This window comes from Ranitomeya variabilis, chromosome 1 (assembly GCF_051348905.1).
Source record: "Ranitomeya variabilis isolate aRanVar5 chromosome 1, aRanVar5.hap1, whole genome shotgun sequence".
Classification (NCBI taxonomy): Eukaryota; Metazoa; Chordata; class Amphibia; order Anura; family Dendrobatidae; genus Ranitomeya; species Ranitomeya variabilis.
Genome location: NC_135232.1, coordinates 445,634,715 through 445,657,523, shown reverse-complemented (window position 1 = coordinate 445,657,523; position 22,809 = coordinate 445,634,715). Strand labels below are relative to the sequence as shown.

The 22,809-nt window shown below is 42.2% G+C and overlaps 1 protein-coding gene across 10 annotated transcripts in view; it reads right to left on the bottom strand.

Moving 5' to 3' along the window:
* The window catches only part of SLC24A2 (solute carrier family 24 member 2), a 675,272-nt gene that overhangs the window by 19,663 nt on the left and 632,800 nt on the right, over positions 1-22,809 (bottom strand). For all 10 annotated transcript variants that reach the window (XM_077249620.1, XM_077249614.1, XM_077249629.1 and 7 more), the window contains 4 exons: positions 16,787-16,885; positions 15,442-15,560; positions 11,955-12,098; positions 8,279-8,368 (listed from right to left, as the gene is read on the bottom strand). In XM_077249620.1, coding sequence (XP_077105735.1) covers positions 8,279-8,368; positions 11,955-12,098; positions 15,442-15,560; positions 16,787-16,885 — 452 coding nt within the window. The remainder of the gene's footprint in view (positions 1-8,278; positions 8,369-11,954; positions 12,099-15,441; positions 15,561-16,786; positions 16,886-22,809) is intronic.

Here is a 22,809-nt window from a genome sequence, read left to right as displayed (position 1 = left end):
ACCTCCACACATATCCCCTGTGTTAAACATTAGCCTGTCTTATATAGAGCTAACCACACCCAGTAACCCATCACATGATTAGCCATGTGGTCTGACATCACCACAGGTCCTGACAGACATATAGGTAGCTATGGTTACATCACAGCGGCAAGCCATCTATGCAACACATATCTCCCGTCGATTAGACACCCTTTAGCCACGCTACATACCTCCCCCCTCTGCCTAAAGCCGTGGGGCTTGGCACTTTCCCCCACTAGACAAGGGATTCTTGACAGGGCATCAGCATTACCGTGCAGCTTTCCGGCCTTATGTTCCACATGGAAACAGAAGTCCTGCAGGGCTAAGAACCAACGAGTGACCCTAGCATTTCTACCCTTCGTTTCCCACATCCACCTAAGTGGGGCATGGTCAGATATCAATCTAAATTTACGTCCCAGCAGATAGTACCGTAATGTGTCCACCGCCCATTTTATGTCCAAGCACTCCTTCTCAACGACTGAGTAGTTCTTTTCAGATGAGGACAACTTCCTACTCAGATAGAGGACAGGATGCTCCTCCCCATGTAGCTCTTGGGAAAGGACTGCTCCCACCTGAGCATCTGTCTGAAGAATAAACTCTTTTTTGAAGTTTGGGGCCATCAGAACGGGTTGCTTACACAAAGCCTCTTTCATTTCTTGGAAGGCTGACTCTGTTTCTTCGGACCACTTAACCATTACTGATTTTGTCCCTTTTAGCAGGTCAGTCAGAGGCGCAGCCATCGTGGCGAAGTTTGGGATGAACCTCCTGTAATATCCCACGATTCCCAGGAAGGCTTTAACTTGCTTCTTGGAAACTGGTTTTGGCCATGTTTGAATTGCCTCCACTTTACTGATTTGGGGTTTTATTTCTCCACGACCCACTATGTATCCAAGGTACTTAGCTTCTTCTTTACCCAAGGCACACTTCTTCGGGTTTATTGTAAATCCGGCCTCTCTTATAGCATCAAACACCGCTTGGACCTTTTCCAGATGACTCTCCCAGTCCGGGCTAAAGATGACGATATCATCCAGGTACGCAGCAGCGTATGCCTTATGGGGTGCAAGGATTCTATCCATAGCCCTCTGGAAGGTCGCCGGAGCTCCCTGTAGGCCAAACGGCATCCGGACATACTGGAAACATCCATCTGGTGAAGAAAACGCCGTCTTCTCCTTGGCTTCCTCTGCCATGGGGATCTGCCAATACCCCTTCGTCAAATCCAAGGTGGTTATGTACCTGGCGGGCCCAAGCCTTTCGATGAGCTCATCAACGCGGGGCATGGGATAAGCGTCAAACTTGGAGACCTCATTCAACTTTCGATAGTCGTTGCAAAACCTCCACTCTCCATCAGGTTTTGGGACCAGGACAATTGGGCTCGACCAACCGCTCTTGGATTCCTCAATGACTCCAAGCTTCAACATACGCTCCACTTCCTTGGAGATAACTTCTCGACGAGCCTCAAGAATACGATAGGGCTTCATGTTCACCCGCACATGTGGCTCTGTTAGGACCTCGTGCGCTATGACCTTCGTGTGTCCTGGCAACTCTGAAAACAGGTCCCTGTTTTTCTGGAGTAACTCCCGGCACTGTTGTTTCTGGGTCTTCGATAGCGTCTCCGCTATAGTAACCGCTCCAACCTCACCTTCTGGGTTGCTTAACAACGATGGAGTTACTGTCGGCTCTCTATCTTGCCACGGCTTGATGAGGTTGACATGGTACACTTGGAATGGTTTCCGTCTTCCTGGTTGGTGAATTTTATAATTTACTTCACCAAGTTTCTCGACAACCTCATATGGCCCTTGCCATTTGGCCAAGAACTTGCTTTCCACCGTCGGAACTAACACAAGAACTCGGTCTCCCGGATTGAACTGCCTCACTCTTGCAGACCGGTTGTAGATTCTGGCCTGAGCTTCTTGTGCCTGGAGGAGGTGTTCTTTCACGATAGGCATCACCTTTGCAATCCTCTGCTGCATCAGGGCCACATGCTCAATGACGCTTCTGTGGGGCGTGGCTTTGGCTTCCCAGGTTTCCTTGGCTACATCCAGGAGTCATCGCGGATGTCGGCCATATAGAAGCTCAAACGGTGAGAACCCTGTGGAGGCCTGTGGAACTTCACGAATGGAAAACATCAGATAGGGTAAGAGACAATCCCAGCCTCTACCGTCTTTCTCTATAGCTTTTCTCAGCATGCTCTTCAGTGTCTTGTTAAATCTCTCAACAAGACCATCTGACTGGGGATGGTACACCGAGGTCCTCAACTGGGAGATTTTCAGGGCTTTGCATAACTCCCTCATCACCTTGCTCATGAAAGGTGTCCCCTGGTCAGTCAGGATCTCCTTCGGCAGACCTGTCCGGGAAAAGACATGGACCAACTCGCGGGCTATACTCTTCGAGGAAGAATTTCTCAAGGGAATTGCCTCAGGATAGCGTGTGGCATAGTCCAGGATGACTAATATATACTGATGGCCCTGGGCTGATTTAACTAAGGGACCAACCAAGTCCATGGCAATTCTCTCGAACGGTACCTCAATAATGGGCAGTGGCACAAGGGGGTTCCGGAAATGAGGAGTGGGAGCAGTTAGCTGACATGTAGGGCAGGACCTGCAATAGTTCACTATTTCTCGGTGACACCCAGGCCAATAGAATCTCTGCACAACCCGTTCCTGCGTTTTTTCCACCCCTAGGTGTCCACCCAAGATGTGTGAATGGGCCATGTCCAACACCTTCCGTCTATATGGACCCGGCACTACCAACTGCTCTACCAACTCCTCCCTTATTTTCGTGACCCGGTACAACAACTCTCCACTCATCAGAAAATGGGGAAACCTTGTGTCTGCCCCCGGCTCCTGTACCACCCCGTCAATAACTGTGACATTATTAAAGGCTTCCCTCAGAGTGGGGTCCCTATGTTGGGCAGTCCCAAAATTTTCACCGGTTACCTCTAACTCCATAGTGTCAGATGCAGGGGACACTTCCTCCTCATCCCCAACCAGCACACAAAAAGGAAACCTGTCTGTCTCTGGGTGTGGTGACACCCTTCCAGGGTTCACTGGTTCCCTACTCTTGCTAGGGAGCTCAGAACCTTTTCCCCACAAATCCCAAAACAGACAGAAATCCCGGCCAATAATTATAGGGTGCAACAAGTCCTACACGATGCCGACTAGGTGGGACTCAGTGCCACATGCCGTTTCAATGTCCACCCTGGCCAAAGGGTAGTCCTTGGCATCACCATGTATGCACCGCACGCCGACCTTCTTTCCCGGGAGCAGGTGGAGAGGGAAAGTGGCCCTCATCAGGGTCACTAAGCTCCCTGAGTCTAACAGCGCTGTTGCTGCTCGACCGTTCACCCTTACGGGACACGCTTGAGGTCCCTCGTTGGGCGGAGAGTTCACACTGCAGGCTGGATACGCATAGTATGAACAACGGCGTCCCATGCTGCAGTCCATCTGCTCAGTGGTCTGGGAACAACGGGCAGCTATATGTCCTGGCCCGTGGCACCTCCAGCAAATAATATCACCCGTAGGGACCTTGGGCACCACCTCCCCCGCCCTTTGTGACCTTGGATGCGCCACCCCTTTTTGGGACTCAGCAGCTTTCTGGGACCCCCAGTACGGCATGGGCTGCCTCCCAAAGGAGCCTTCCATCCCTTGGTATCTCTCGACCAGTCCGATCAGTTCGTCGGCATTCTGGGGATCACCCTGGGCAACCCAAGTCTGTATGGACCTCGGGAGGGAATGCACAAACCGATCCATCATCATTCGTTCCACCATCTGTGCAGGTGTACATAACTCTGGCTGCAGCCATTTCTGAACCAGGTGCAACAGGTCAAACATTTGGGAGCGAGGCGGTTTGTCCCGGTGATAGGCCCAGCAGTGAACTCGCTGTGCCCTAACAGTCAGCGTCACCCCCAAACCTCTACCCACTGCTCTGGCGGGAGTTTTTCCCTCTCAGCGACCCTCTCAAACACTGTCAGGAAGGCGTCAACATCATCCCCGGGGGTCATTTTCTGTAATGCGCGTCTTACCGTCTTCCGGACGTGGGTGTCATCAGCCAAACCTGGGGTTGGGGTGCTCGTCTTGCCCTGGATGGCGGTTGCCAGAAGCTGCATCTGCTGCCGTTGCTCCTGCTGACTCTGCCGTTGCTCCTGCTGGCTCTGTTGTATCTGCTGCATCAACAGCTTGTTGGTCTCTTGCTGGTTCTGTTGCAACTGCTGCATAAACAGCCTGTTAGCCTCTTGCTGCTGTGACTGCGACTGGACCAAGTGTTTCAGCAGGTCCTCCATTTTCCCCGGCAATGCTTGCTGGCTTACAGCCGACTTGACCCAGGACATCCAAAAAATAGACTTACGTCTCCACTGGGAACGCTGCCCGCACGTCTACCACCAATTGTAAGGATTTCACTCACTCAGGTGCGACGGCTGACACTTAGGAGGCAGGTTCCAACAAAAGTTCAAAGGTTTATTGCTTCATAAACCAGTTTAGCATAAACAGGAAAAACAAATAGCCTTTAACTCAGGCAAAAGGGAAAAAACAAGTGTCCATTCCTTCAGGCTCAGTGCTGGAGCCTTAACACACTGCAGGCTAGCACCTCCACACATATCCCCTGTGTTAAACATTAGCCTGTCTTATATAGAGCTAACCACACCCAGTAACCCATCACATGATTAGCCATGTGGTCTGACATCACCACAGGTCCTGACAGACAGATAGGTAGCTATGGTTACATCACAGTGGCAAGCCATCTATGCGACACATATCTCCCGTCGATTAGACACCCTTTAGCCACGCTACAATACGAACAAGATTATATGCCCCTCGAAGGTCAATCTTCGTAAACCAACTAGCCCCCTTAATCTGAGACAACAAATCAGAGAGCAAAGGTAAAGGGTATTGGAATTTGACCGTGATCTTATTAAGGAGGCGATAATCAATACAGGGCCTCAAGGAGCCATCCTTCTTGGCAACAAAAAAGAATCCCGCTCCCAATGGTGACGAAGACGGCCGAATATGCCCTTTCTCCAAGGACTCCTTAGCATAGCTCCGCATAGCGGTATGTTCTGGCACAGACAGGTTGAAAAGTAGGCCCTTAGGGAACTTAGAGCCTGGAATCAAGTCAATAGCACAATCACAGTCCCTATGTGGAGGAAGGGAACTGGACTTGGGCTCATCGAATACATCCTGAAAATCTGACAAAAATTCAGGAACATCAGAAGAGGGAGAAGAGGAAATTGACATTAAAGGAACGTCACTATGTACCCCTTGACAACCCCAACTAGTCACAGACATTGATTTCCAATCCAACACTGGATTGTGTACTTGTAACCCAGTACAACAACATCATGTAAATTATGCAACACCAGAAAACGACAATCTTCCTGATGTGCTGGAGCCATGCAAATAGTCAGCTGAGTCCAATACAGAGGTTTATTCTTGGCCAACGGTGTAGCATCAATACCCCTCAATGGAATAAGGCTCTGCAAAGGCTGCAAAGAAAAACCACAGCGCCTGGCGAATTCTAAGTCCATTAAGTTCAGGGCAGCGCCTGAATCCACAAATGCCATGACAGAGAAAGATGACAATGAGCAAATCAGGGTCACAGACAGGAGAAACTTAGGCTGTACAGTACTAATGGTAACAGATCTAGCGACCCTCTTAATACGCTTAGGGCAATCAGAGATAGTATGAGCTGAATCACCACAGTAAAAACACAGCCCATTCTGACGTCTGTATCCCCTCTGTTCCGCTCTAGTCAGAATCCTATCACATTGCATAGGCTCAGGACTCTGTTCAGAGGATGCTGCCATATGGTGCACCACTTTGCGCTCGCGCAGGCGCCGATCAATCTGAATGGCTAGAGACATAGATTCGCTCAGACCAACAGGCGTGGGGAACCCCACCATAACATCTTTAAGGGCTTCAGAAAGACCCTTTCTGAAAATTGCTGCCAGAGCGTCCTCATTCCATTTAGTGAGCACAGACCATTTTCTAAATTTCTGGCAGTATAATTCTGCCGCTTCCTGACCCTGGCACAGGGCCAACAAGGTTTTTTCCGCATGATCCACAGAGTTAGGTTCGTCATACAATAATCCGAGCGATTGAAAAAATGCATCTACATTAAGCAATGCCGGATCCCCTGACTCAAGGGAGAATGCCCAGTCCTGAGGGTCACCAAGCAGCAGAGAAATAACTATTTTAACTTGCTGAGTGGGGTCACCAGAGGAACAGGGTTTCAGAGCAAAAAACAATTTGCCGTTATTTTCAAAGTTCAAAAACTTAGATCTATCCCCGTAAAACAAATCTGGAATAGGAATTCTAGGCTCTAAGGCTGGAGTCTGAACAACATAATCTTGGATACTCTGAACTCTTGCAGCAAGCTGATCCACATGAGAAGACAAACCCTGAACATCCATGTCCGCGCCCAAATCCACCCAGAGATTAAGAGGAAGGAAAAAGACAAAACAGACTAAAGAAAAAAAAAATGGCTCAGAACTCTTTTTCTTTTCCTTCTTTTGAGATGCATTCAACTCATTTGTGGCCAGTTGTACTGTTATGGACTGGTACTTTAGGAGCGACATGCGACTAGCTCTGAGCAGGTGGTAACTATACAGACCGCAGTTCCTGATCTTAACACAACACTAGCAGTAGCCGTGGGATGTTCCTGTCACTCCCTGGACACCTTGTCACAGCCGGAGAACTAGCTACCCCTAAAGGTAGAAATAGGAAAGCTATCTTGCCTCAGAGAAAATCCCCAAAGGATAGGACAGCCCCCACAAATAATGACTGTGAGAGGAGAAGGAAATGACATACGTAGTATGAAACAAGATTTAGCAAAGGAGGCCACTTCTAGCTAGATAGATAGTACAGGAAAGAACACTGTGCGGTCAGTAATAAAAACTAGAAAAAGTCCACCGCAGAGATATGCAAAAATCTCCACACCTGACTAAAGGTGTGGAGGGCAAAATCTGCAGCCCAGAGCTTCCAGCTTAGCTGAATAGATCCATACTGATAAGCTGGACAAATGAGCAAAACATAAAATGTGCTGAACAATAAAGTCCACAACAAGTGGACTGCAAAAGGACAAGCAAGGACTTATCTTTGCTGAACTGGACAGAGTGTCAGGGAAATCCAAAAGAGCAGTGACTCCAAACAGGAACAATTGACAACTGGCATTGATTGAGGGATAAGGCAAGACTAAAATAGCCGAGCCAGAAAGACGATCAGTGGAAGCAGCTGCTGATGCTAAATCCAAGAAGCAGCTATACCACTCAAAACCACAGGAGGGAGCCCAAGAGCAGAATTCACAAAAGTGCTACTTACAACCACCGGAGGGAGCCCAAGAGCGGAATTCACAACAGTGATGCCAGTATACTGCATGTAGGACTATGTGGGGCCCTTTATACCGTATGGAGCATTATGTTGGCCCATTATACTGTATGAAACACTGTGTGGTGGCCATTATACTGTATGGAGGACTATGTGGGGCTATTATACTGTATGGGTCATTATGTGAGACCATTTAACTGTACGGAGGACTATGTGGGACCATTATACTGTGTGCTATTACATAACATATTGTATTTTATTCTAAGACCTATTAAATAAAATGTACTTTGTTCATGGGACAACCAATTTAAGCCTGTTTCCATATGAAAATGTTCATCGTTATATTTGATAAGGAAAAACTTCCTCAATTATAAACATTTTTTTAAATAAATATCAAGGTTGTCCATGGCTTTGTCCAAACTTTTAATTTAAGCCCTCTGTGTATTTGAGTTTGACATCCCTGGTCTAAGGCCTCATTCATATGTCTGTTTTCTACTTATGTGTTCTCTACGTGGCTTTCACAGGTAGAACACATTCCCATCATAGTCTTTAGGACTATATCGGTGATTTTTTTGCAAATAGCATGTCTTCTGAAAAAATAATGGAAACCTGTCTTATTTTATCTGTGTCTTCGATGAAAATCACCCGTATAAGTCTATGGGTCCATGAAAATTATGCACATGATGTCATTAGTGAACAGTCAGTATAATTGTCTGTGATTAACATTACACTGTAAAGGAGGTAAAGGAGATGCTTTGCAACTTAATTATTTATTTATTCATACATGACCTGCTGGTGCTACTCAGATCAAAAACAAAGATGACACTTATTTTTTTGCAAAATCATGGACGTCTGAATAAGGTCTAGAAATAATAGATCTTAATAGTGTTAGTGGACTAGGAATTTTTATGCCATTTTTCATTCCTTAAGTATATGCTCACCTGATGTGCCCACCATACCATTAGATAAGAAAAAATTGCTATCCAGGTAATCGATCCAAAGAAGGTAATTGGGAAAAAATTTCTTGATTTCTGTATGACAAGAAACAAGTGAAATATTTTCATGAATAAGACTATACTTTTTACATGCACAGAACAGCACAGTAAATTTGCATTCTCATAAGTCTGAAAACTCAAACAATATGAAATAATGAATATTTACAATAAGTAAGTTAAGATATCACCAATCTACATAGCTCACACATTTATTAGCTGATATTTATCTCCACTGCACTTTTCCTGGCACTATCTCCAATACAATTGGTACTTAACATAAGTGTAACAGCTCTTCAAATGTTCTAGAAGCTGCAGTCATTTCAGTGATGTGCCAGGCAGGCCGTATGTACAATATGCATAGACTAATGTGTAAAATGTTCAGCTTTGTTGTGCATCTGTAGCTGCACCCATGTGTGTGCACAATTATCCCTTTGATGTCCTCTCATGTTTTGATTCTCATTCTGAAAGGAGGTTTTATAGTGCTAGGCAATGAATATACACAAAGAGCATATGGGTAGCATTGCTCTTCTCATGTTTATTGTGGGATACCGAATTAATATCTTGCTGCAGTCAGCAAAGGGTACCTTCAGAACAAAATTATAATCTGGCCCAATAGCTTGTGAATAGTGATGAGCGAATATACTCGTTACTCGAGATTTCTCGAGCATGCTTGGGTGTCCTCCAAGTATTTTTTAGTGTTCGGAGATTTAGTTTTCATTGCCGCAGCTGAATGTTTTACATCTGTTAGCCAGCATAAGTATATGTGGGGATTCCCTAGCAACCAGGAAACCCCCACATGTACATATGCTGGCTAACAGATGTAAATACTCGGAGGACACCCGATCGTGCTAAGGAAATCTCGAGTAACGAGTATATTCGCTCATCACTACTTGTGAACTGAACAAAAATGGCTGTGATTTGCATCCATAAAAATAAGTAGTGCATTTTTGCACTGTGGGGGGAAGGGTTCTACTATAGAGAAGAAATGTTCCATGACTGTGGTATGTGGACAAAGGAGTCGGCAAAAGAAGCATCTGGAATTGTACAAAATGAGACATAACCATAGGTGTCAGAATGAGAGCACTTGGCACTGAATGTCTGGCCCAGTTGTCTCAATAGTGAGAAAGAAATATGGATACACCTAAATAAAATGGGAATGGTTGGTGAAATCAACTTCCTGTTTGTGGCACATTAGCATATGGGAGGGGGAAAACTTTTCAAGATGGGTGGTGACCATGGCGGCCATTTTGAAGTCGGCCATTTTGGATCCAACTTTATTTTTTCCAATGGGAAGAGGGTCATGTGACATATCAAACTTATTGAGAATTTCACAAGAAAAACAATGCTGTGCTTAGTTTTAACATAACATTATTCTTTCATGAGTTATTTACAAGTTTATGACCACTTATAAAATGTGTTCAAAGTGCTGCCCATTGTGTTGGATTGTCAATGCAACCCTCTTCTCCCACTCTTGACACACTGATAGCAACACCACAGAAGAAATGCTAGCACAGGCTTCCAGTATCTGTTGTTTCAGATGCTGCACATCTCGTATCTTCACAGCATAGACAATTGCCTTCAGATTACCCCAAAGATAAAAGTCTAAGGGGGTCAGATCAGGAGACCTTAGTGGCCATTCAAGTGGCCCACTATGACCAATTTACTTTCCAGGAAACTGTTCATGTAGGAATGCTTGGACCTGACACCTAAGATGGTGCACCACCACATTATGGGTGTCAGGTCCAAGCATTCCTAAATGGACAGGAATGAGCATGCCATCTTTGAATATACACATGAGGTAGTCTCTTATCTGGAACCTGCATTTAGAAATATATCCTGTATGATACTTTTCATTGTTTCTATTTCCAGGCTAGAATAATTTTTTGTCAATATGGCAATAGCTTCCCTATGTTCTATATAATTATGCAATAATTTACTATTTATGACAGAGTTATTACCTATTTATATATTGCTCTATTTTGTACAATGGATGCAGCTGGTAGCTACTACCAGTTTAATTTGTCTATATTTACAAGATGATTGCATCCAACACATTATCACATCAGCCTTATGTGTGTGGAGGTCTATAGCATAAACATATCTTTTGGGGTCAAGACAAAGAGCTTCATGCCTTTTGGCAATTTTTGTTTTTAAATGTGTCTTGTATTGAGCTCCCTTCATACATTTTTTTTATATGATGATGGATGTGCAGCAGTTTATGTGGAAGTAACTTTTCCTTCACCGCGCATCAATGAATTTCAAGTTGAATCAAAAATATTTAGAATTGAGAGTCCTCAGTGGTTGATACCTTTTAATGGCTAACTGAAAAGATGGTAACAAATTGCAAGCTTTCAAGACTACACAGGTCTCTTCATCAGGCAAAGACTAAAAGAAATTCTGAAGAATCACATATTTATGCACAACATAGCACAGAAAAAAAAAAGGAAAAACCATGGATAAGACAGGTGACATGAAGCAGAATTACCATGAGTGATGGTAAACAGTTATGTCCATAAATATTGGGCCAGTTCTTAGATAAGGATTGTTTTATTGTCCTCTGATTGGGGTCTGGTTCTGTTGTGATGACCCCACATGGTCTGATGGGCAAGTTCCTTAGTTAATGTAAAAAGACATAAATCCATGCGACACATTCATTCCTGCAGTGAGACTGTCAAATGTCGTCATCAGTTTATATTCCCATACTCTTCTGTCTCTCTTAGATTTGAAGCTACCTCAGACTATGAGGGGTCATCACAACAGAACCAGACCCCAATCAGAGGACAATAAAACAATCCTTATCTAAGGACAGGCCCAATATTTATGGACATAACTGTTTATCACTCATGGTAATTCTGCTTCATGTCACCTGTCTTATCCATGGTTTTTCCTTTTTTTTTTCTGTGCTATGTTGTGCATAAATATGTGATTCTTCAGAATTTATTTTAGTCTTTGCCTGATGTAGAGACCTGTGTAGTCTCGAAAGCTTGCAATTTGTTACCATCTTTTCAGTTAGCCATTAAAGGGTATCAACCACTGAGGACTCTCAATTCTAAATATTTTTCTATCTACTGGCTAACACGGTACCAAGATATATATCTTTCCTGTACGTAAGTTGAATCAAAACATTTTATTAGATTAATTATATTGTTTGTCTATAATTGTAACTTAGATAACAGTCACATTTTCTCACATTGCAGGAAAATAGGTAGTTCACTTGTTTTTTCTCCCAACTCTATATCCTTTATATGTATGTGCACACGTCAGGATTTCTTGCAGAAGTTTTCCTGAGAAAAAATGGACATTTCTGCCAGAAATCCGCATGCGTTTTTTTCACGTTTTTGACGCGTTTTTTGTGTGTTTTTTGCTGTTTTTCCCAATGCATAGAACAGCGGGAAAAACACAGAAAATCTGCAAAATTAATGAACATGCTGCTTTTTTTACCGCGATGCGTTTTTTTCGCGGAAAAAAACGCACCATATGCACAAAACATGCAGAATGCATTCGAAATGATAGGATGCATAATGTATGCGTTTTAAATGAGTTTTTATAGTGTTTTTATCGCGAAAAAACGCGAAAAAACCTTAAAGGCACATGCCTTTGCATGGCAAAACACAATACTTACTGGATTTCGGACATCAGGCAATGTAACCCACAAAGGAAATACAATTGGTAGCACAGCAAGATACACAGGTATTTTACGGCTGCTAGAAGGCCATGCTAGGCTTAGAGGTTGGTCACCTTCGTCAGCATCTTCTGCATCTGCTACCTGGGGAAGAAAAAGTGAATAAAGTGAGTTGGGTCTATCACTTTCAACATGTAATGATCAACCTAAATCAACTAAGGTATACTAAGGAGCTGTCTGTGCATGGTTTTTGAGGGAGTTTTGGCCCCTTCTTAGGCTATTAATATCAGCCCGCAGCTGTCTGCCTAGCCTTAGCTGGTGACTAATTATAGGGGGACCCTACGTCATTTTTTTGGGGGTCCCCATTTTAATAACCAGGAAAGGCTAAATATATAGCTGTCAGCTGATATCAATAGCCTGGAAAGCTCCATGGGTATTACCCTCTTTTCAGGCTATAAACATCTGCTTCCAGCTGTCCGCTTTCTCTCTGCTGCTTAAAAATTAAAAAAAAAACATGTACAGTAAACTACAAACAGAAATCAATAATTATATACAGTATCTCACTCACATATCCATCTATCTATCTATCTATCTATCTATCTATCTATCTATCTATCTATCTATCTATCTATCTATCTAATCTCTCTCTATATATATATATTTATATCTTGAAAATTTCCTTGGAAAACTATGTGTGAATTACATAGACAATTGCTCTATACAAGCTTGCATGTTAAAATTGCATTTCAATCGCATTTGCATGTAAATAGGATGTAAATCGGATACTAGGTGTTAAAATTCAGATTGTACTCACATAAAAATCGCATGACACTGGCATGACACTCGTCCCACTTTTCTGGACCGAAATCGGACCGTTTTTTTTTAATGGTGATGGGTATTAACAAACACAAAATCTGAAGAGTCACATACATGTCATGACACAGGAATAGTGCAAATATTAAAATCAAATGTTAATATTTTTGATTTCTCCTTTCCATTATTTAATGATGTTCTTTGCTAATCTTTGTCTCTGAAAGTGTCATTATGTTATTTTATGTATAAATTATTTTATTGTACACATTTTTATTTTTTATTCTATTGCAATATCTTTTTTTTTGTTAAAAAAGTGTTACATAGTTCCCGCCGAAGACAGTTTTCACCTTCCTGACCAAGCAAAATGTTTCAAATCTGACCTGTGTCACTAAGTGTGAAATGCTTCTTAAATATCACAGTGATTCTGTTTTTTCGTAGCACGTTGTACTTTATATTTATCTTATTTAGGTTCATAAAAAATTTTATTATTTAATTAAAAAAATCAGAAGTTTGTCAAAAATGTATAAAAATTCACAATATTCAACTTTTAAATTATTATGCCTTTAAAATACATTGTCATATTAATAACATTAACCACATGCATACTTCGTGTCATGTTTTAAATGTATTTTTCTGTCTTAGGATGTTAGAAGGATTAAAAGTTTCGAAGTAATTTTTCATCTTTTTCAATAAAATGTAGGTGACTTTGAGGGCCTATATGTAAGAAAACCCCCAAGCAAGACCTCATTTTGAAAACTGCATCCCTCAAGGTATTAAAAACCACATTCATGCAAATCTTCAGGTGCTTCACAGGAATTAACACAAAGTTTAAGGAGAATTTTAGAAAGTATTTATTCTTTTACTAAAATGTTAGGGCCTAACAAGCCACTGTACTTCTCAGACCCCAGAGATCATCCTTTGACCTCTGGTTGCTATGACATCCATCAACAATCCACTGCCATGTTGCTGAGTTGGCGATGTGGCGAGAGAAAGAGCCCCCTTCCACTTATAACCCTCTAGATACCGTGATCGTTATTGATCATGGCATCTAGAGGATTAAAGAGCCAGGGACATAACTATGCATCAAAATGAACACGTTTCACATTTTGATGTACATGTACATGTACATAAAATGTCAGGGGGGGAGGTAAAATCAGAATATAAGAGTAAAATTGTTAAAAATGTACATTAACTTTCAAATGCAAAATAGTTCAATAATATAACTGGAACGCCCGCCAGGGCCGTGGGGTACCCGGTACCGGGTCCAGTATTCACAGGGGGCTGTCACAGTGGTGGCGACCTGGTTCATGGCCCTGGGTGCCCATGTTAAAGGGAATGTCCTTAAAGGGGTTTTGAATAAAGTTCGTGATGCCACATGTGGTACTCGGTCAGTGGGGACCGAAGCTACTTAAAGAGGGCCCTCTGGGGTGATGTTATGGCAGCTGAGATGGTATAACTTCCCACAGGTGAAGGATGTCCCCAGGGCTCCTGGTGTATAGATGAGGATGGTGAGTGGTGCAGTAAAGAACGGAGGACACAGGTTTGCAGTCTCTTTACCTGGTTTACTGAAGACTTCAGGCAGCCACAGTCCAGGGCACCAGATCACAAGTACAGGCAGGGTCCGGCCGACTTGGAAGCGAATTCAGAGTCCCCTTTTACAAGGTGGAGTTAAAAGCCTTCCTCATAGAGCAGTGGTATTGTAGTTCCTTACTGCCTATGGTTTCTGATAAGGTCCTCACAGTTCTCTCTGTCCTCCATAAAGGTGGGACACAAACTGGTATGGCAGTTGACTCGAGCCTTTTTACAGGGTCTCTATCACAACCCGGGCTCTATGTGCCACTGTGCCTCCTGGATATTAGGGCAGACAGGTGATGTGAAATCCAGCTGTCCTGACAGTTTCTACTGTAAGTCTTAGAGTCCCTCACAACCTCGGTCTTCTGGCTACCGGTAATCTGCACCAGCCAGGCAGGTAGCTAATTCACTGCTCTGCTCCCCTGGTGTCACTCTCCTGTGCTTCGCTCTCCTGCACGCTCACTAAACAATATTCCTTTTGTATTCTTTCACTTTCTCCAGGAGCTGTAGCAACTCTGGCTCCTTCAGTCCTTCCAACACTCAATGTCTGACTGCTCTCTTCTCTGTTCTCTGACAGACTGCCCAATCTCTCTTTTCCCTCCGGACCAGAATGTCTTTATCAGGGAGTTCACCCTAAACTAGGTTTAGAGCACCCCTTCTGGCCTGGAGTGTAACATGTTGTGTGTATTGTGGTTACCTAATAAAAGAGATCCTTCATCGCTTCCAAGCATGACATCCCTCTCCCCATGAGGAAAGCAATGCCACTGTGATGACCAGGACCCTGGGGTGTCACATTATTAAAGTTTAAAATAGATAAGATATTCTTCCAATAATTGTATTTTTCATACAGTTCCTTGGAAATAGATACAGGACCAGCCTACAAGGGGTTTGTTTGCAGTCTGCTACCATAGAGATAGTAACTTTCTAGTAATTGTCATGTAAAGGTGTCAGCCACATAAAATGTTTAGTAAAAAGTGATTTAGGATGGGCAAGTTGAATGTGGAATTGAATGCAACTCAATGGCTTAAGAGAATTTCTAGGATGTAAAAACAAACACTCATTTGATAAGTAATATAGAATGAAACATAGGATGAGGTATCACCTGTGTTTCTGCAGCCTCTATATTATGAGTGACATTTCCATTTTGAACTGGACCAGCAGATTCTTTGGGTGGTGTCACTTCAACCTCAACATTTGTGCTGTTTGGAAGATCATTTTTTTCTAAAATGAAAGGATTTGCAAATAAATATTACATAGCACATTCTGTAAATACACGTACTAACAGCAGCTGTTCACACATATAAGATAGCTATTAAAAGTGATGAGAGCCATCATGTAGGGTCATTCTAGGCTTAAAGGCAACCTATCATGTCGGATAACAATATCAACCTGCATATATACAGTTAATCTGCAGGTTAATAGTGTATGAAGGTGCTCAGCCACAGTACTGAAATTGCGACACCTTCCCATAAATAAGAAGCTTTAATACTGGCTTGGGGAGAGGTATAAATGGAGAACCAAAATTCGGACCTTGCAATCCAAGGTAACACCACCCCCAGATGTGTCTAACATTCGTAGTTGCACAGGATACATCACTTTTCGCAACTGAAAGTGGTTTCACAGCATGCACTGAATAAAGCTACAATCCTAGTTTATTGATTGTACAGACTTATTTAAGCAGCTGTCTGATAGTGGCATTTATACACTGTATCATTGTACTAGTTAGATACTATAGGGTACATCACAATGGAGAAAATCAATAGAGGAAATTGCAGAGGGCACCATCAAAGCTATGGCCTAACCAAAATAATTATTTTTTCTTCTGAAAGATGATGATGGGAGTGGTTGGACTTTAACCGCTTTCCTCAACTACTATGATTACCCACTACAGGTACATATGGGTGTCTATTTGTGACCTAAACAGAAATGTTATCATTTTAAGGAGGTTTAAAAAAGTTCTACCTAGGAAGATTGTAAAAACCTTTTTTTAAGAATTAAGCAAAATGTATATTGGATGAAACAACGCGGTGCAAGTGCTGGCCATTGGGCTTGTTGGAAAAGTAACAAAAATTATTGGATACCTGTGACCATGTAATATGGATTTTTTTAAGACATGTGTCTCAAATACAATCGCTTTATTGGGCTCAGTATTCAGTTTTTTTTCTAAAGGTCTTATACGGGACCAAGATACTTTAAAGCTGTCTGTAAAGGCTTATTGATATAACATTGATGTAACACACTAGCTATATATCTACAATATGGAGCAAAACAAAGGGTAATTACACTATATCTAAAATGATATGGCTATTTTACATTCATTTGTTCCCTAGAAAACTGAACTGGTATATCTTGATCATCTAATATTTTTTTTTAGTCATTGCAACATCTGGATACACATGCACACATCATACATATTGGTTTTAGTTATTCCTAAAAGTAATACTTACCTTCATAGTTCGCTGCTCCATTTAGTCTTTCGCTGTCTTCCACTTGACATTTCATTTTGGCCATTTTGTGAAGAATTGAAGCCTTCTCTTTAAATTTTCCTTCAAACATTTACAAAAATAATTCTCATTATAGCTATTTGTATATCAATGCATTAACAGAAAAAAAATTACTGGAATAATGCAATATGAAAATTTACAACAATTTTTGGTATTCATTTGAATATTTTAATTATGTAGCTAACCTATAGCCACATAAGCATCTTAGTTGGATCAACAAAAACTCTCCACTTCTTACTGACATAACAGTTAAGCATGGATAATAAGAGAACATAGGAAGTGTACCTCCAGCTGTTTTAATTGCTTATTTTTACCAAACACCTCTTTAGTCTTGCCTCAGGTAATTCCTGCATTACCTGAGCATTTAGGCTGTGTGCACACGTTGCTGATTATTCACTTTTTTTTGCGTTTTTTTGCAATAAAAAAGCTATAAAACCGCAAAAAAAAGCATACAATATGTATCACATCATTTAGAATGAATTCCGCAATTTTTGTGCACATGATGCATCGCGGTAAAAAAACGCAGCATGTTCATTAATTTTGCGGGTTTTTTGTGGATTTCCCGCTATAAAAATCATTGGGAAATGTCCGGAAAAAAACGCGGCAAAAACGCATGCCGATTTCTAGCAGATTTCTTGCAGAAAATTTCAGGTTTTTCTCAGGAATTTTCTGCAAGAAATCCTGAACTTGTGCACAAAGCCTACACTGAGTGCATTCAGAAAATTTTAGGATACTTTAGTTTTTATATATGTTTGATACCAACAGAGTAACTTTCCAAAAGCGCAACCAAGACATGACTCTAAGACTGCAAGGGGAAAAACCTAGTAAATGTGAGAAACCCTAATCATATATTACATTATTATATTGTAGCTAATACATGAAGTACACTTTTTAAACACTCAGTACGCAAAATAAAAAGAGACTAAAAATATATAAATATCAGAATAAAACAAAAGCATCTGTTTACTTTATTACATTGATATTTAATAGAAATAAATATGTTGAAATAAGGTTAGTACATACTGTATTTAATAGTTCATTCATCCCTTCACAAGTGAAGAATATAGCATTTTGCAGACATGTCAGTCTGATGTAATAATTTATTAGTTACAATGCTCGCTCGATCCTTTGTACATCACATTTGTGTCAGTTACACGTTCTTAACCAAAAGCCAACTATTTTTAAGTCTATGCAGTTAAACAATCCAAGGTTTTGTCTTATTGATGACATACACCAAAACACAGAAGACAAAGCTATCACTGAGCTCTGATTAAAAAGAAAAATTACATATTTATGACAAGTGGCAGGTCCTTTTTAACCTTAAATCATGACATGTTCATTATAAAACTGATGTAAAACTGAAAGGACAAGATTCATCAAAGCTTTCACGACAGAATTCTGTTGCAAAAGCTTTGAAAAGCCACAAAACTTAGGCGCAACTAGGAGTTGAGGCTAAATTTTGTCACTTTTGCCATTTTCAAAACAGTTTCTCCCAGCTCAGCCAAAATGGGAGAAGCTGGGGTGGGACGCTACAGCTCATCTAATTCATGACAAGCTGTGGCATTGTCTGCCCAAGAAACCTCACTCCAGTACTTGAATTTAGTGAGGTTTCAGGAGTGGTGCACGAAGGCGTACACCACTTGTGAAATGTTCCAGATTCTTGAAGATGTGTCCACTTCTTCATGAATCAGGAGGGTATGACTCCAGCATGCCCCCTCATCAAGACTGGCATGAACAACACTGACCTTGTTGAATCGGACACAAAATGTATGTCCTTTTATGTTTTGTCCACCTAGCACACGTATGTTTTAATGCACTGATGCACTGCTACTGCAGTGATTACTCACAGTATGTATATGGATGACACACTGATAAGATAATCTTCTTAGATCTGACGAATTGCTCCTTTTCTTGGAAATAATAAATCTGAGGAATAGTCCTCAGAAAGTTTGTTAAAGGGCTTGTGTAGGCCATCAATATCAGATCGGTTGGAGTGAGACATCTAAAATCACTCTCTTATAGACACTGATAGCGTCGAGAAGTTTTTGGGTGCTGCCGGAACACACCAGCTCCATCATTTCTTTAGTAGCTGCAACAAGGTACTGTAAATCTAAGCCCTATTCCATAGTGGCAGCAGCCATGTATTGCAAATCCAACCCCTATTCAAATAAATAAGGATCTGTAGTACCCGGTCATGCCCACTAAAGTTTTGATGTAGCTGATGTGTTCTGGTTGCATCTGAGAACGTTTGTCCAACACCGGTAACAACTGATCAGCGGGGTATCGTACCTTCACCAATCAGATATTGATGACCTTTTCTAAGAATAGGCCATCAATAAAAAAAAGTAATAGTAAACCTTTTTAATGAATTGTAGACTGTTCACTGTGAGTAAGGCCTTCTTCACACATCCTGGTTATTCCTGTACTGGAAAAAACAGTATTGGTAAGATCCGTAGTCCGTGTTCGTGTGTCATCCGTATGTGACATCCGTGTATCCGTTTGCTGTCTGTGCGTCACATCTGTGTGGCATCAGAGTGCCGCCTGTGTACCTGTGTGACACGTACAGCCTCCTGGGAAAAGCACAGCTAGCTGTTCCCAGGTGCCGAAGGCAGACATCATCATTGTTGCCTTGTCTCCCTGAGATCAGGCGACAATGTTGGTAGTTGTAGTCAATGCCCACTGTGTACATCATGTCTAAAATTAAGAATTAAATAAAATAAAAATGGCATGGGCTCCTGTGTAATTATCATAACCAGCAGAGGGAAAGCCCAAGGTTAGGGGCTGATATTAACCCCTTCATGACCGTGGGATTTTCCGTTTTTCCGTATTCGTTTTTCACTCCCCTCCTTCCCAGAGCCATAACTTTTTTATTTTTCTGTCAATTTGGCCATGTGAGGGCTTATTTTTTGCGGGACGAGTTGTACTTTTGAACGACATCATTGGTTTTACCATGTCGTGTACTAGAAAACGGGAAAAAAATTCCAAGTGCGGTGAAATTGCAAAAAAAATGCAATCCCACACTTGTTTTTTGCTTGTCTTTTTTGCTAGGTTCACTAAATGCTAAAACTGATCTGCCATTATGATTTTCCAGGTCATTGCGAGTTCATAGACACCTAACATGACTAGGTTATTTTTTACCTAAGTGGTGAAAAAAAATTCCAAACTTTGCTAAAAAAAAATATATATATATTGCGCCATTTTCCGATACTTGTAGCGTCTCCATTTTTCATGATCTTGGGTCGGTTGGGGCGTATTTTTTGCATGCTGAGCTGGCGTTTTTAATGATACCATTTTGGTGCAGATACGTTCTTTTGATCGCCCGTTATTGCATTTTAATGCAATGTCACGGCGACCAAAAAAACGTAATTCTGGCATTTCTGATTTTTTTCTCATTACGCCGTTTAGCGATCAGGTTAATGTTTTTATTTTATTGATAGATCCGGCGATTCTGAACGCTGAGATACCAAATATGTGTAGGTTTGATTTTTTTATTATTGATTTATTTTGATTGGGGCGAAAGGGGGGTGATTTAAACTTTTATGTTTTTTTTATTTTTTTCACATTTTTTTAAACTTTTTTTTTTTACTTTTGCCATGCTTCAATAGCCATCAGATCGCTGCTATGCAGCAGAAAATCAGGTGTGCTGTGAGCGCCGACCACAGGGTGGCGCACACAGCTACCGGTGATCAGTAACCATAGAGGTCTCAAGGACCTCTATGGTTACAATACTGAAGCATCGCCGACCCCCGATCATGTGACGGGGGTCGGCGATGACGTCATTTCCGGCCGCCCGGCCGGATGCGGTAGTTAAATGCCGCTGTCTGCGTTTGACAGCGGCATTTAACTAGTTAATAGCAGCGGGTGAATCGCGATTTCACCCGCCGCTATTGCGGGCACATGTCAGCTGTTCAAAACAGCTGACATGTCCCGGCTTTGATGCGGGCTCACCGCGGAGCCCTGCATCAAAGCAGGGGACCTGACGTCGGACGTACTATCCCGTCCGACATCAGGAAGGGGTTAATATTCTGGGAAAGGGGACAATATTCCAAAAGGTTTCCAGGCTATTAATAGCAGCTCATAGCTTTGCTTAGCCTTAGCTTAGTTTCTGGGGGACCCCTGAAAAAAAATTATATAGGCCCCCCTATAAATTCAAACCAGCAAAGGTTAAACAAGCAGCTGTGGATTGTTTTTAATAGCCCAGGACGGAGCCAGGTCCCCCTCCTAGGCTACCAACATCAGCCCTCAGCTGCCCCAGAAATGGCGTATTCCACAAGATGTGCCAAATTTGGTGCTTAGACTCGCTCTTCCTACTTGCCCTGTGGTGGCAAATGGGGTAACAGAGTTGAGGTAAGCCCATCTTTGCTAGCGGTAATGTCATGAAGGTTACTCCAGTTCATCAGCCGGCTCATAGTGAACTGAGTGTGGGAACAGCTGGCATTTACCAGCGGTAACCTCTAAAATGTTACTGCTTATCACTTATGCTGTGCTCCAAGCTTCGTGTCTCCTGGCTGTCAGGGTAAGCGGTGGCATCATGCCACCATTCATCAAGACATCCAGATGTAGCTGAGATGGATTATACAGCGAGGGACAATTGGATTATCTTCTTGTCGGACAGGTGAGGAATATGTTTTTTTTTAAATTATTTGTTTTTTTTTTTTAAAACTTACCATGGGGCTAGTAATTGGATGTCTTCTAGACTCCTCTCCATTACTAACCCCTGGGCTTGATGTCAGCTGACAATACAAAACTGACATCAACCCCAACCTTATTAACTCACTTGCCACCGCACCAGGGCCAGTGGGAAGAGTGAGGCTAAGCGCCAGATTTGGCGCATCTTATGGACAAGCCATTTCTGGGCCAGCTGAGGGCTGATGTTGGTAGCCTGAGAGGGGGGGGGCAATATCCCTGTCCCCTTCCCAGGCTATTAATATCAACCCAAATCTGTCTATTTAGCCTTTGCTGATTTGAAATTATAGGGGAACCCTACGTCATTTTTTTGGGGGGTCCCCGGAAACTAACTAGTAAAGGCTAAGCAAACAGATGTGAGTTGTTAATTGCCTGGGAACCTTTTGGGATATTGTCCCCTTTCACAGATTATTAACATCAGTCCTCAGCTGTGGGCTTTCCCTCTGCTGGTTAAGAAAATTATGTGGGAGCTCACGCCATTTTTTTAACTTAATTCTTAATTTTAGACAAGAAGTAGATAGTGGGTACTGAATACAACTCCCATCATTGTTGTCTGGTCGCTCTGATCTCAGGGAGACCAGGCAACAATGCAGACAGCTGCCTTCAGCATCTGGCGCCTGGGATCAGTGCAAACTGTACCTCTTTTTCCAAGGCACTGGGATGTGTCACACAAATGACATACGAATGTTATCCGTGAGTCATCCGTGTGCACGTGTGCCGCATGGATTTTGTCCGTGCTGTGCAAAAAAAGGACATGTCTGCGAGTTTTTCACATGGACACACAGTCCGTGTGAAAAACCTGCCATGTGCACACCACCATTGAATATAATCGGTGTGCATGTGTTTGTATTTGCAATCCTTAAAAATGGACTACTTATGGACACAAAAAATGGACGTGTAAACGGGGCCTCAAATAGAGCACTAGAGATAGACCGCATAAGGCCCTGGCTCTAATCCAGGTACAGTGCCTTGCGAAAGTATTCGGCCCCCTTGAACTTTTCAACCTTTTCTCACATATCATGCTTCAAGCATAAAGAAACCAAATGTACATTTTTGGTGAAGAATCAACAACAAGTGGAACACAATTGTGAAGTTGAACGAAATGTATTGGTTATTTTGTGAAAATTAAAAAACTGAAAAGTGGGGCGTGCAATATTATTTGGCCCCTTTAACATAATACTTTGTTGCGCCACCTTTTGCTGCGATTACAGCTGCAAGTCTCTTGAGGTATGTCTATCAGTTTTGTACATCGAGAGAATTAAATTCTTGCCCATTCTTTC